A 14,050-nucleotide genomic window follows, 5' to 3' on the forward strand; every position below is an offset into this window, starting at 1 on the left:
CTCTGGGGTGTTAGCCACCCCTCCCAGTTTGGTGTCATCTCCAAATTTGATCAGGATGCCCTTGAGTCCATCATCCAAGTCGTTGATAAAGATGTTGAATAAGACCGGGCCCAAGACAGAACCCTGTGGCACCCCACTAGTCACTCTTCTCCAGGATGAAGAGGAACCATTGATGAGCACCCTTTGGGTTCGGTCAGTCAGCCAGTTACAAATCCACTGAGTGGTAGCATAGTCAAGACCGCATTTTACCAGCTTCTTTACAAGAATATCATGGGGCACCTTGTCAAATGCCTTGCTGAAATCAAGGTAGGCTACATCCACTGCGTTCCCTTCATCTACCAGGCTTGTAATTCTGTCAAAAAACGAGATCAGGTTAGTCTGACATGACTTGTTCTTCAGAAATCCATGCTGACTATTGGTGATCACAGCATTCCTTTCTAGGTGCTCACAGACTGTTTGCTTAATGATCTGCTCCAGAATCTTTCCTGGTATTGATGTCAGACTGACTGGGCGGTAATTATTTGGGTCCTCTCTTTTCCCCTTTTTGAAAATAGGGACAACATTTGCCCTCCTCCAGTCTGCCGGGACTTCGCCTGTTCTCCAGGAATTCTCAAAGATGACTGCCAGTGGTTCTGAGATCACATCTGCCAGTTCTTTTAATACTCTTGGATGCAGTTCATCTGGCCCTGGAGACTTGAATACATCTAGACTAGCCAAGTATTCTTGTACTATCTCCTTCGTTATTCTGGGCTGTGTTTCCTCTGCTGAATCATTTGCTTCAAATTCTTCAGGTCGGGCATTGTTTTCTTTATCGGAGAAGACTGAGGCAAAGAAGCCATTGAGGAGTTCAGCCCTTTCTGTGTCCCCTGTTTGCATTTCACCATCTTCTCCTCTGAGTGACCCCACTGTTTCTTTGTTCCTCCTTTTGCTACGAACATACCCATAAAAGCCTTTTTTGTTGCTTTTAACCTCTCTAGCAAGCCTGAGTTCATTCTGTGCTTTAGCTTTTCTGACTTTGTGTCTACACGTGCTGGCTATTTGTTTGAATTCCTCTTTGGTGGTTTCCCCCCTTTGCCAATTTTTTGTACACATCCTTTTTTAATCTTAACTCAGTTAAAAGTTCTTTAGATAGCCACCCTGGCTTCTTTAGGCACCTTCCATGTTTCCGTCTCATTGGTATTGCCTGAAGTTGTGCTTTTACTATCTCCCTCTTAACAAACTCCCAGCCATCATGAACTCCCTTTCCTTTTAGTATTACTGTCCATGGGATCTCACCCAGCACTTCCCTAAGTTTTATGAAGTCGGCTTTCTTAAAGTCAAGAAATTGAGTCCTAGTATGCTTGGCTGCTCCTTTCCGCTGTATAGTAAACTTCAGAAGAGCATGATCACTCGCGCCTAATGATCCTTCCACTTCTACCCCACTAACCAGGTCATCAACATTGGTTAGGACCAGATCTAAAATGGCTGTTCCTCTTGTTGCTTCTCCCACTTTCTGGACAATGAAGTTGTCTGCAAGGCCAGTGAGGAATCTGTTTGACCTTATGCTCTTGGCTGAGTTTGACATCCAACAAATATCCGGGTAATTGAAGTCCCCCATTACTACTATCTCCCTTCCTTTTGCATGCTTGGCCATCTGTTCCAGGAAGGCATCATCTATGTCCTCCGTTTGGCTTGGGGATCTATAGTAAACTCCCACCATGAGGTCACTGCTATTCTTCTCTCCCTTAATTTTGACCCAAATGCTCTCACTTTGGCTTTGAGGTTCTAAATCTTGGATCTCTTCACAGGTATACACATCCCTGACATATAACGCCACTCCTCCTCCTTTCTTGTCTGGTCTGTTTCTCTGAAATAGATTGTATCCCCCCATTATTACATTCCAATCGTGGGACTTATCCCACCAGGTTTCAGTGATGCCTATTATGTCATGTTTAGTTTGCTGTACCAAGAGCTCAAGCTCATCTTGTTTATTTCCCATGCTTTGCGCATTAGTGTACAGACATTGAAGTCCATTAATCATTCCCCCGTGTCTCTTATTTAAGGATTTTTCCTCCCACCACTAGGTCTGCGTGCTGTTTGCTCCATTTGGTCTATGACATTTGGATGATCATCTTCATCAATTGATAGACTCCTACCTTCAGGAGCACTGTCTCCCTCCCCCACATTAGCCAGTTTAAAGCCCTCCTGATGAGGTTTCTGAGATTTTTGGCAAAAACATTCCTCCCAACCGTTGTGAGGTGCAGCCCATCGCTTGCCAGAAGTCCATCTTCAAGAAACTGCAGTCCGTGATCTAAGAATCCAAACCGTTCCTGTTTACACCATTTGCGAAGCCAGCTGTTCACTTTCACTATTTTTCCCTCTCTTCCTGGGCCACGTCGTTCAACTGGGAGGACAGATGAGATGACAATTTGTGCATTTAATTGCTTCAATTTCCTGCCCAGAGCCTAGTAGTCTCTTTTGATCTTCTGGAGGCTATTGCTTGCAGTGTCATTGGTTCCCACATGAACCAAGAGGAAGGGGTATTTGTCAGTGGGTTTTATGATTCCTTGCAGTCGTTCAGTTACATCTTGGATCTTAGCCCCGGGGAGACAGCACACTTCCCGAGACATCTTGTCAGGCCCACAGATCACTGCTTCTGTTCCCCTCAGTAGGGAATCCCCTATCACCACTACACGCCTCCTCTTAGGTTTGGTCGGGGTTCTTCTGTGAGCTGTCCGTTCCAAGGTCGCCTGCACATTCCCTGAGGACTGACTTTGCTGCTCGTCTTCATATACCTGATCGACTGTAATGAGGGAGAGATCCTCAAATGGAGTCTGCTCTTCGTCTTCCATGCTAGGGGAGAGGACCTCAAAGCGATTGTGTATTTCTAAACAATCAGAGCGAACCCTGGGCCTCCTACTTCTTTGAGTCACATTTCTCCATTTATCTGGCTCCTGTGTTGGTGAACTAGCCTCCTTCTCAGGGGAGTCCCCTGTCTCCTCCTTGGTGGAGACTGTGTGCTCTGTTGCTTCCAAGAAGAGCTCCAGCTCTCTAATTCTTTGGAGCGTAGCTACACGTTCCTCCAGTTGCTGGACTTTGTCTTCTAAGAGGGCAATCAACATGCAATTGCTGCAGGTAAAGCTCCTGCAACCTTTGGCAAGATGGCAAACATTGCGCAGGAACCGCAGGCGACTGTAGCTGTTCCCTCCCCCTCCATCTTGAGAACATGTCGTTGGGGGTGGCTACAGCGGTCCTCCATCATAAAAAGCGTGAAGACAGGACAAATAACTCCCCCCCCCAAAAAAAACCTAGGTCTCCCCCAACAAACGTTTGAGACTAGCTCCCCTAAATCTAAAAGATGGATCAAACTGTGCTCGCCGCTGCCCTGCAAGCTCTGATAAGCTCCTCCCACAGCTAATCACCTGCCTCAACAGAAACCCTGCCCCCTCTGCCCTTTGCACAGGGAGAGCAGCTAATCAGCCACGATGATGAGACTCCTGCTACCCCAGCTGAGGCAGTAGGACCCTGGGGGCCAAAAGCATCTGCTCCCCCCAGCCTCTTCACTCTGGTCTCAGCCCCCAGCCGAATGTCATCCTCTTTTCTCTCCATCTTCACATGTCACGGCCGGTCACTCCACTCCTGAGCCAGTCATGCCTCAGGACTCAAGAAAACACTGCCATTTTTTAGTAACACCTGAAGAGAGCTTCCCCATCCTTTCATAGATCCTGAAACTGCTTCTGATCCTCAGTGTCTCCTCTATTTTACTCACTAAGGATGTTATGCTCATATTATACAAAAGTCTACCGTAGTTTTCCATGTTAAGCGGTGTGTAATAACTACCATGTTCCGGCTCTGTGTTTGGAGTCTGTAAAATGGTTTAGAGCTCCCATTTCATCCATAAATATTCATTGAAAAGGTGAGAAAACAACCCTTTTAAGCAAGACAATGTGACAAAGTGGGGTTAATGGCTGTTTAATCGGCCAATCCTGCATTGCTAGAAGGCATTGTCTGTGGGTCTACCTTTGAAAATGGTCTAGAAAGTTTGGTCAGGCCAAAATAGCCTGGCCAGATTGTCAACTGGGACTGGCTAAAAGGAACATATTATGCCAGTGCTCTAATCTACAATGACAGCTAGTCTCTTTCTAGGCCCTAAGCATCTTCCCATATATACCTACCCAGATCTTAAGGTCATCTTCTGAGGCCCTTCTGCAATTGCCCCTGCTGAAGGTGGTGGCTACTAGAGAGAGGGACTTTTCAGCAGTTTGCCACTTTAAATATTATTTTAGTCTTTCAGTTTTAAAAATTTGTTGTTGTTTATCAGGGGTCAGCAACCTTTTTCAGCAGGGGGCCGGTCCACTGTCCCTCAGACCTCATGGGGGGCAGGCAAAATAATAATAATAAATATATATATATATATATATATATATATATATATATATATATATAAAATGAACGAATTCCTACGACCCACAAATAACCCAGAGATGCATTTTAAATAAAAGCACACATTCTACTCTTGTAAAAACACCAGGGAGGCCCCACAAATAACACAGAGATGCATTTTAAATAAAGGGACACATTCTACTCATGTAAAAACACGCTGATTCCCAGACCGTCTGCAGGCTGGATTTAGAAGGTGATTGGGCCAGATAGTTTGCCTACCCCTTTAGATCATTAAACTGCTGTTGGGTTTATTCCATGGCTGTTATAATTTGCTTTAGCTTCATTCTTTTATAATTATTATTGCGTTTTGTAGTTTTTAACTTCTGTTTTGTCACCATTTGGCTATAAAGAAATGTTAGTAAAAAAAAAAAAAGTTTAACATGCCCCTGATGAAATAAGATTCTTGTTTGCGATGTTGTCCTTGTTTAATTGGCATAAAATCATCTTGTTTACCCTCAAGTATTCCTGTTCATTACATGTCAATGTCAGATTAGCATTACAGATGTATGGAGCTATATGAATTTAGCACACAGCAAATAATTCACACACACACACACACACACACACACACACACACACCCTACTTACCCGAGCTGGCTTCTTCTGGGTCACCTGTTGTGGCTGCAAAGAAAGAGTAAAGAAAGATATTATTTAGATGGCTTATGACAAAGGAAAGTCTCCCCTTTCTCATACAGTCGTACCTTGGAACCTGAACGCCTTAGAACTTGGAACGTTTTGGCTCCCGAACGCTGCAAACCCGGAAGTGATTGTTCTGGTTTGCGAATGTTCTTTTGGAACCTGAACGTCTGATGGGGCTTCTGATTGGCTCCAGGAGCTTCCTGCAGCCAATCAGAAGCCGCGATTTGGTTTTCGAAAGTTTTGGAAGTCAAATGGACTTCCGGAACGGATTCCATTCGACTTCCAAGGTACGACTGTACTGTGTAACAAAGCCTTCCTCAATGTGGAGCCCATCAGGCTGTGTTTGAACAGTAGTCCAAAACATCTGGAGAATACCAGGTAGGTGAAGGCCAATGTAACATACAGCGGAAAAACCTCAATTTTTAGTATTATGTGTGATATGACGTGTATCCTTTTTGATTAGAATTATACGCTTATAAATTTCCAGTCTGGGCATTGGGAACAGGTTAACTTTTACAGTACAACAATACAGCTGGGAAAGACAAGAGATTGTTTGCATATTTTCTACAATTATTCTAATTTAGCTGCACATACTTTGTATAACATTCCCATGGCATGCATGAAAATAACGTAAACAAAAACTACAGTTGGGGGACATTTGCAGAATTCTATTAGTCTTCATGGAATTCCAGTAAATATAGGTAAAGAGATAACAGTTCTGTACAAAGTCCATTCCCCATAACTGCTTTTGAGGCTATCCAGATTTGTGTACATAATTTTTGTTCAAAGTATCCCTGTATTGTAGAGTTGGAAGAGTCATCTAGTCCAACCCCCTGCAATGCAGGAATCTTTTGTCCAACGTGGGGCTCAAACCCACAACGTTGAAACTGAATCTCATGCCCTACCAATTGAGCTATCCCAGCTGCCAACTGACATTTTGCTGCATTGGTCTGTGTATCTGAAACTTAGGTAGGGAGAGAGTTTTTTGTTTTTCTAATGCATTCATGGAGATTTTTCTTCTCATTATACCAAGCAGAGGACTAAAATACAAGGGTGGTTTGAATAAGAAGTGTCTGGTTTCAATCCTTTTGGAGCATGCAGAGATTCCTTAAAAGAATGAACTCACTGCTTACTGTATTAAGGATACATCATGCAAGGAGTCAAATCTCTGCAGACAATAAGTCTATATCCTCTGAAGTAGAACATAAGGGTCCATGGGAGACCAATGTAGGGCCAGGTTTGCAAAATCACCCATGGCTCAACTTTCTAGACATGTTACCAATTTCTTTATTTTTTAATCATTTTTTTAAAGTTTCCATTTTATATAAATATAGCACACACCAGTTTTTGAATTATATTCCACTCTCATGAGCACTCGACTCCCCTCCCTCCCGGCCTATGATTACCTTAAATTATATCTTTTTTAAAATTGCATTTCAATTTTCCCTCTTTACTCTCTATTCAATTCCAATAATCACTAAATTATATTAATTGTAAATCCATGCTTTCTATAAACTATCAGGTTTTAAATCAGTCCTGTCAGTGCTGTTAAATGTTTAAAATTATCCCTCAAATACTCTATAAACTTATTCCAGTCTTTTTGAAACGTTTGATCCTGCTGGTTTTGGATTTTCCCAGTCAATTTCGCCAACTCAGCATATTCCACCAATTTTGTCTGCCAGTCCAGGATCGTTGGTACGTTATCATAACATTTTAGCTCCCCGCTTTTGAGTTCCCCATCACACTTGAGTTCAAATCAATATGTGGTCAGCCTGGAGTGTTCCCCAGCGCTGTTGAAAATCCAGCCTGTTTCTTAAAGCATAAAGCACAACTTGTGACTTTTCAAAGTCAAATGCAGCCCAAATGCTATGTATGGCACCCCCGTAAACCTTTGGTTTTGTTGCCTGTGGCCACAAAGAATGGTTGTAGAACATCCGGCAGGTAGGTTGCATTTAGCCTGGTGGGTCACAAGGTGTACACATATATCCTGGCTTTAAAAGCTAATCTGCCACCCACCTGTCTTGACCATTAGCATCTATCCTTACATCTCCTTTCATTCTTCAATGCTAAATTCCTTAAAATATGAAATGCTTGCTGAAGACCACCTGAAAATCACACCCTTTGCAGATCTGTGTGATCTGGCTGTGCCTAATCAGCTGTGAGGTAAAGAAGTTCAGAAAGGCACTTGCTTTTTAATTACTTCACAGCTTCACAGAATAAATCCTGCCCATTTTGACAGAATGCTGCCCCCCACTTCTGATCTGGCAAGCCAGCTCCTTCTCCTCTTTCAATTCCCTCCTCAAGCTCACATTTCCCCCAGCAAATTATTTCCTGCAGCATACGCCTCACCTGTTCCACGCCGTCTGTTACCAGTTAAATGGACTCATCCTTTCTAGTTTATAAGGTAAAAATGGAAAGGGAAAGGACCCTTAGATGGTTAAGTCCAGTCAAAGGCGACTATGGGGTTGCAGCGCTCCTCTTGCTTCAGGCTGAGGGAGATGGCGTTTGTGCACAGGCAGCTTTCTGGGTCATGTGGCCAGCATGACTAAACTGCTTCTGGCACAACGGAACACTGTGACAGAAACCAGAGTGCATGGAAATGCCCTTTACCTTCCCACCACAGTGGTATCTATTTATCTACTTGCACTGGCGTGCTTTCAAACTGCTAGGTTGGCAGGAGCTGGGACAGAGCCACAGGAGCTCACCCCGGCACAGAGATTCAAACTGCCCACCTTCTGATCAGCAAACCCAAGAGGCTCAATGGTTTAGACCACAGCGCCACCCACATCCCATTAATTTATAAGAAACCCTACTGAAGGACCATAGTTCAGTGGTAGAGCATCTGCATACTGAAGGTCCTAGGTTAGATCTCCAGCATTTCCAGGTAGGTCTAGGAGAAACCCTGGAGAGCCACCACTAGTCTGTGTGAACACTATTGAGCTAGATGGACCAATCATCTGACTCAAAGGTAGCTGCCTAAGTTCTTCTGTATTCTGTCCAGTAGTAAACCTGCTGGTATTAAGCAAGTGTACTGTCACAAGGCAGGCAAGCTGTGCCACTGGACCACTGGGATAATTATTCAGAACAGGTGTGGGGAACCTTTGACCCGCCAGATATTACTAAACTACAACTCCCATCAGCCCTGGCAAGTATGAGCTATCACCCATGTTACTGGTAGCTGCCTGGGAACCACATGTATACTGTCTTGATTTCCATGACAGACTAAAGGCGGGACAGAAATGTGAGAAAATTAAAAATAGAAGCAAGGTTCATGAGGGTCGTAGCCAATGTTAATCCTACTCAGAGTAGAACCACTGAAATTAATGTGACTATCCCAAGCCCAATGATTTCAATGGGCCTATTCTGAGTAGTGCTTAGTTGGATGCAACTCAATGTCCTGTCAAGCTGCACATATTCCTGTTTTCTAGGCAGTTATGTGCAGGGAATATCCACATAGTGAGCGGCTTCCCAGGATTACAGTGCCAGCGTGTAGTGCAAGTTGGAATTTTTTAAAAAACCACCTCTCTGTGGGGTCCATAATATTTGAATAGGCCCTCAGTAGAAACTTTGGGAAATGCTGAATTAGAACATGGCAATAAACACATGGAACAAGCATCCACTGCCATCATGGAAGGAGACACTCCAGAACTGAAGAATAAATTCCAGCCCTGCCAAAGGAGAATTCTTAAACAGAGCACTCATTCATTCACAGCCATTCTCCAATTTGCCTTAGCAATTACTGCAGGATCAAAGCCACACAACACCAACTAAATGATACAACGTTATATACCATGGGTTAGATCTCCCATTGTTATATATCAACAATTATAAATTTTCTTCAGTTGAATAATGTCTTCCCTGTTTTAAGCCTTAAATGGCTTCATTTTGAGTCACACAGTTTTTCCATGCGAAAGCTAGGAAACACATAAGTAATCTAGAGATTGTATTCCCTCCCCCACCCCACCCCGGCCCAAACTTTTGGTGGAAATCTGAAAAGAAGTGAGTTTTCTAGCAGCATGTCTCTTTTTCAGAAATGAAATGGTTTGAGGAAGACTTAAAAATCTGCCCCCCTCTCCGAGGCAAAGAAAAAAGATTGAACTAGTTTGTAGAAGTACAATCAATCTATCCAGGATCACAAATCCACACTTTTTAAATTACAAGCCATAATCTAGCAGGCAAAGACGTTATCAGCCTTTAGACAGCAAAAGTCCTGAATGAGTAACATTCCTATAAACTTTGGTCTGCATCCAGTCAGTCAAAGTACAATGTTTTCCTTTTGCTGTTTTCATGAATGGCTGCAGTATTGTGCCTCGGTTCAGTCAAGACTCCTCTTCTACAGCCATTCATAAAAATAAAAACACACCAAAACAAACACGCACAAAAACTTTCTGGGTCCAGCCTGGAGCCACTGGGTGCCAGAGGCTGAGAAAACATACTGGCAGCTCCAACTCCAAACAGCATTGAAGTATTCAGGGATCTGCTTGGTGGTCTGTAAAGTATGAAGTGCTGTGTGGAAGGGCAGCTGGTAGAATTACTGTGACACATACTAGGCAGTCAGCCAGAGTTGGCCTGGTTTCAGACATTGTCTTTCCTCTCATTGAAGTGTCAGGACCTAATTCATGGAAAATTTGGTGAATTGGCAGCTGTTTCAGAGGATTTCATTGAGTTGCAGTGTGCAGGAGTCACATGAATGCAGGGTACTCAGCCAAGAAATAGGGGGATTTCTGAGCAGTAGAAACCAGTCAGCCTGCAAGAACGTCCGTGGATTTGATGTGGTTTTGGAGTAAACATGTGTACAGGTGTAATCAGCAGGGGAGGGGAAAGAGGTGGAAGGAGTGCTAATGGCTGAGATTATTAAAGAGAGCAAGGCCTTTTGAAATGCACAGTCTTCTGGCAACAACATTCCAGCCTGAAGGGTGCAAAGGTCTGGTCAGCTCAAAGTTTGCAGTAGATACATGTGTAAGGCGGATCGCTGCAACGTAACTGAATCCTGAAAAAAGGCTGCTACTTAAGGCTGAAACAAACAAATTGAACAAACAAGCTGGATAACAAAATGCATTTTTTTTTTTTGTATTTGCATTATTGTATTTGCTGAATAGATAGCCTTGCATTTTGAGCTAGCCAGGGCTAAAGGACAATCCATAGTTGACAACAGCCCAGTTAGCTTGCATTTTTAATGGACGTACAAACAATACAGAAATTTAGCATTTGTGCTCCGCTACTTAAGAGGGAAGGGATGCGGGTGGCGCTGTGGGTTAAACCACAGAGTCTAGGGCTTGCCGATCAGAAGGTTGGCGGTTTGAATCCCCGCGACGGGGTGAGCTCCCATTGCTCGGTCCCTGCTCCTGCCAACCTAGCAGTTTGAAAGCACGTCAAAGTGCAAGTAGATAAATAGGTACCACTCTGGCGGGGAAGGTAAATGGCGTTTCGTGCGCTGCTCTGGTTCGCCAGAAGCGGCTTAGTCATGTTGGCCACATGACCCGGAAGGTGTACGCCGGCTCCCTCGGCCAATAAAGCGAGATGAGCACCGCAACCCCAGAGTCAGCCATGACTGGACCTAATGGTACCTTTAATTTAAGAGGGAAGGCTAAATCACTTCCCTGTATTCCAGGACATGCCAGTGCAACCTGCATGAGAGACTTGGATTCGTCCACACTTTGCTCATCCCACAGCTAGTAAGCACAGGTCTGAGAGGTTTCTTGTTTGCCCTGCTGGTCAGCCTGCCCTTTACTGCTGAATCGGAGCAAACATCAATCCAGTGGCTTTCCCCGGGGGAAAGTGGCAGGACAAGCGGAAGTATAGACGAGCCCTCAAATAAGCATGACAGAGAAGAAATAAGGTAGAAGGATCTGGATGCTGGGAGGTAAGACACACTTTTTGAGAGAGGTGGGAAAGACTGAGGGACCTTCCAGAGGATCGCTTTATTGAGCACTCGTCCTGATTTACTTGCACAAAGCTTACACTGAGGTTAGATTCTATCTGGCCTTTCTTGAGCATTCATTCCAATTTGTTTTCAAAGTTATACAACAGGGAGCATTCTTCCTGATTTGTTTGGAGGGTGTTGACACATCTTTCTGTTAGCCATTCATCCACCCCACTCTTTGCAAATCATTTCTGCATCACTTTCCAAAATGAATAAATAAATGAATCTGTTTCTTTTTCTGAAGTGGACCTGTGCTAGGAGCAGAGCCTTTTAATCTACTTTAAATGTGCAAACCTGAATTTCCGGTATGCGCTTGAATCCTTCTGTAAAATAGTGACAGTCTGGAGGACCTCTGACTATGGAAGTGGCCCCTGGAGTTTGCCTTGTGACTAATCATCTTTTCATGCCAACTTCTTTTGGGGAGTTATCAAATGGTGGAGAAAGCAAACCTTTCTCCAGATATTGGACTGTTCACAAACTTCATATGAAACATTGTGTTTTTATTCTGTAAACTGCCCTGTGATCCACAGATGGAGGACAGTAGTTATATTTAATAAATAATAAATAGCAACCCTTTTGCAAACTGCTGAAAGCTTTTCAGATACAGTTGTCTTCATGACCAACCTGTAAAGCTGACCCATTATTATCATCACCATATTAGGAATAAATGTAAGTGTCAAAAAGCAGCTCGCTGTGGAAGAACCTCTTGCCTCCAAGATCTTCAGTAGTGAGTTATTACTTTCGTCCCACCAGGCATTTTTACACTGGAGCCTCTTTCAATCTCCGTAATGACTTGGGTGGAGCTAACAAGTGCACACTGTTAAGGATAATGATTTAATTTCCTGAAATGGGACTATTTACTTATGTTGAATTACTGTGTACTTTTAACATGGCTTCCCCCTCACTCTGGCAGCTCTCATGTGATTGGCTGCCTGTGAGTCACGAGAAAGGTATTCCATTATGTTGTGACTGTTATTCCAGTAACTGTTGTTTTTAACTGCTCTCTGTGTGTGAGGGAGAATGGCTGTTGAGAGAGGCTTCTAAGTATACTGCTGAGGACAGTGCTGTGTCAGTGCGATCTGTCTGAAGCAAAACAGACAGAGGAAGATTCCCCAAATGCTAATAGGGAGAAACCTGTGCAGGTGCTCTCTGTAAGGAACAAAGAGAATACTGCTGAGGTGTAAATAAAAACTGTAAGGCCTGAGTGAGGTTAAAAAAAAACAAAAAAACACCTCTGGTGCAAGTTGCAACGTAGTTTTGCTTTTAAGTCTAAGTAAGAAGACTTCAATTTAGAATTCAAGTGAGAATGTTTGAATAAGGATGAGGTTATAAATATATTCTTCTCAGTTATGTTTATGAAAATAAAGTTCTTTTGAATATAAAGAGTCTGGACAATGTATAGTCTTTACAAAGAAGCTATCAATCACCTAGAAGAGTTATTTAGCTTCCTAGCTGTAAGCTACTCTGCTACTTTGCATATGATCGAAATCTAGTTTATATACAATAACACACACTTGTGGGAAAATTTTTAAAACAACAAACAAACTCCAAACCAAACAGCTATTTTCTTTATACCACTTATGTTCTAAAATTTGGATTTCTAACAGGAATTACACCAGGGTGGAACCAACTGGAAGTTGGAAGTCCCTGAACAGTTTCAGAACTTAAGTGTTCCATTCCATCCATTCCTAATTAAAACCAACTGGAGTTGACAGTGTACCCAGTATCTTTTAAACACAAGTTGACAATGGCTGCACCTCACACTGTACATGAGTAGAAGGAGGTGGGGAAGTGGATGGAGAAAGAAAGAAAGAAAGAAAGAAAGAAAGAAAGAAAGAAAGCGCAAGGGAATGTGTGATGTCTCATGCCTCTTGACAATCTTAAAGCTCCATTAATTTTATTTCTGCACCTGACTCAGGGGCCGTTAATAGGACCAGGCTGTTTGTGACGTTTGTGCTAAAGTATTATGTCCCCTCGTCTCTAGAACAAAAGGTCATGATTTCTGCCTTCTTCACCTCATGTTTGCAATTAAGTAGCCACCCTAATGCCTGTGAACACAGAGAGCTATGAGTGACTGGAATCCATCCCAAAATCTGACCCTTATATTGATCAAGGAGATTTAACAGTACTCTGTACAGACTCATAAACCTGAACAATAGTAACCTATGAAGAATCCGTGGAATTTCATTAAAAAATAAATAAACACTATTTTCTTTTCGTTCTACTTGGCTCCATTTGAAGAATTTAATACCAATGATACTAGTAGGATAATTCTAATGTTATTTATGGGTTTATTAAACTGACTTCTCTTGACTTTTTCTGGACCTAGTTTTATAGGAAAACCCACACAATCTCAGGGGGTTGCATAGTGGGAGTACAATGTTATTTAGCCAATTGCAATATAAGCATGACTTTTTATTCCTAAGGTTATGGGGAACAGCAGTACTCCTCAAATATGGTTTGATGGATTGCTCTTTTCCAATTCAAATGTATTCCCACAAAAAGCCCATTCAGGCAGCTGACACTTCCAAGATGTTACAAGCATATTCAACAGGGCAAAGTTCTGCCTACAAAGTTCAGGCTAACAAGATAAACATTATATTGAAATAAGGGATCTTTCATTGTACAGTGAGAAGGCCCACCCCAACCACTTACCTGCTACCCACAATTCATTTGCTGTTTGAAGTGTGCATTTAAATATCCCAGTCAGGGCTGGAGTTTGGGTAGCCACTGCCAGAGGTAGAAAATGTTGTGGCAGTGAAAAGGGAAAGGAGAACACAGACTCTCAGCTCTCCACTTGGAGAAGCTCTAGCTGAAGGTACCGAGGATTAAAGCTGAAACTGATCTATGGTCCTTAACCAGTGAAGTGCTCTCCCACCAAGCTATTGCCCCTCTCTGAATATTTCACTTGGGCATTTTGAGACGGTGGTAAAACCTCTGCAATTTGCCACTGTTAGTTTCATGACTTCTCTTGTTAAGGAGCTCATTTGCGTAAAGATTGATCCATTACTTACTAGCTCAATCTAAATTTCAGCTATCTGATAAATAAATCTTTCTGATTCAAAA

The 14,050-nt window shown here is 42.9% G+C and overlaps 1 protein-coding gene and 1 long non-coding RNA gene across 3 annotated transcripts in view; one reads left to right on the plus strand and one right to left on the minus strand.

The window, feature by feature from the left end:
• Positions 1-14,050, minus strand: part of HMGA2 (high mobility group AT-hook 2) — a 146,897-nt gene that overhangs the window by 20,270 nt on the left and 112,577 nt on the right. For both annotated transcript variants that reach the window (XM_081022430.1, XM_081022431.1), the window contains one exon: positions 5,011-5,043. In XM_081022430.1, the coding sequence (XP_080878556.1) occupies positions 5,011-5,043 (33 nt within the window). The remainder of the gene's footprint in view (positions 1-5,010; positions 5,044-14,050) is intronic.
• LOC308486954 lies at positions 11,918-13,206 on the plus strand. The gene is made up of 2 exons (XR_013991410.1): positions 11,918-12,162; positions 12,969-13,206. It is a non-coding gene; the product is annotated as an uncharacterized lncRNA (long non-coding RNA).

Source organism: Podarcis pityusensis, assembly GCF_964106645.2.
Source record: "Podarcis pityusensis genome assembly, chromosome: 10".
Classification (NCBI taxonomy): Eukaryota; Metazoa; Chordata; class Lepidosauria; order Squamata; family Lacertidae; genus Podarcis; species Podarcis pityusensis.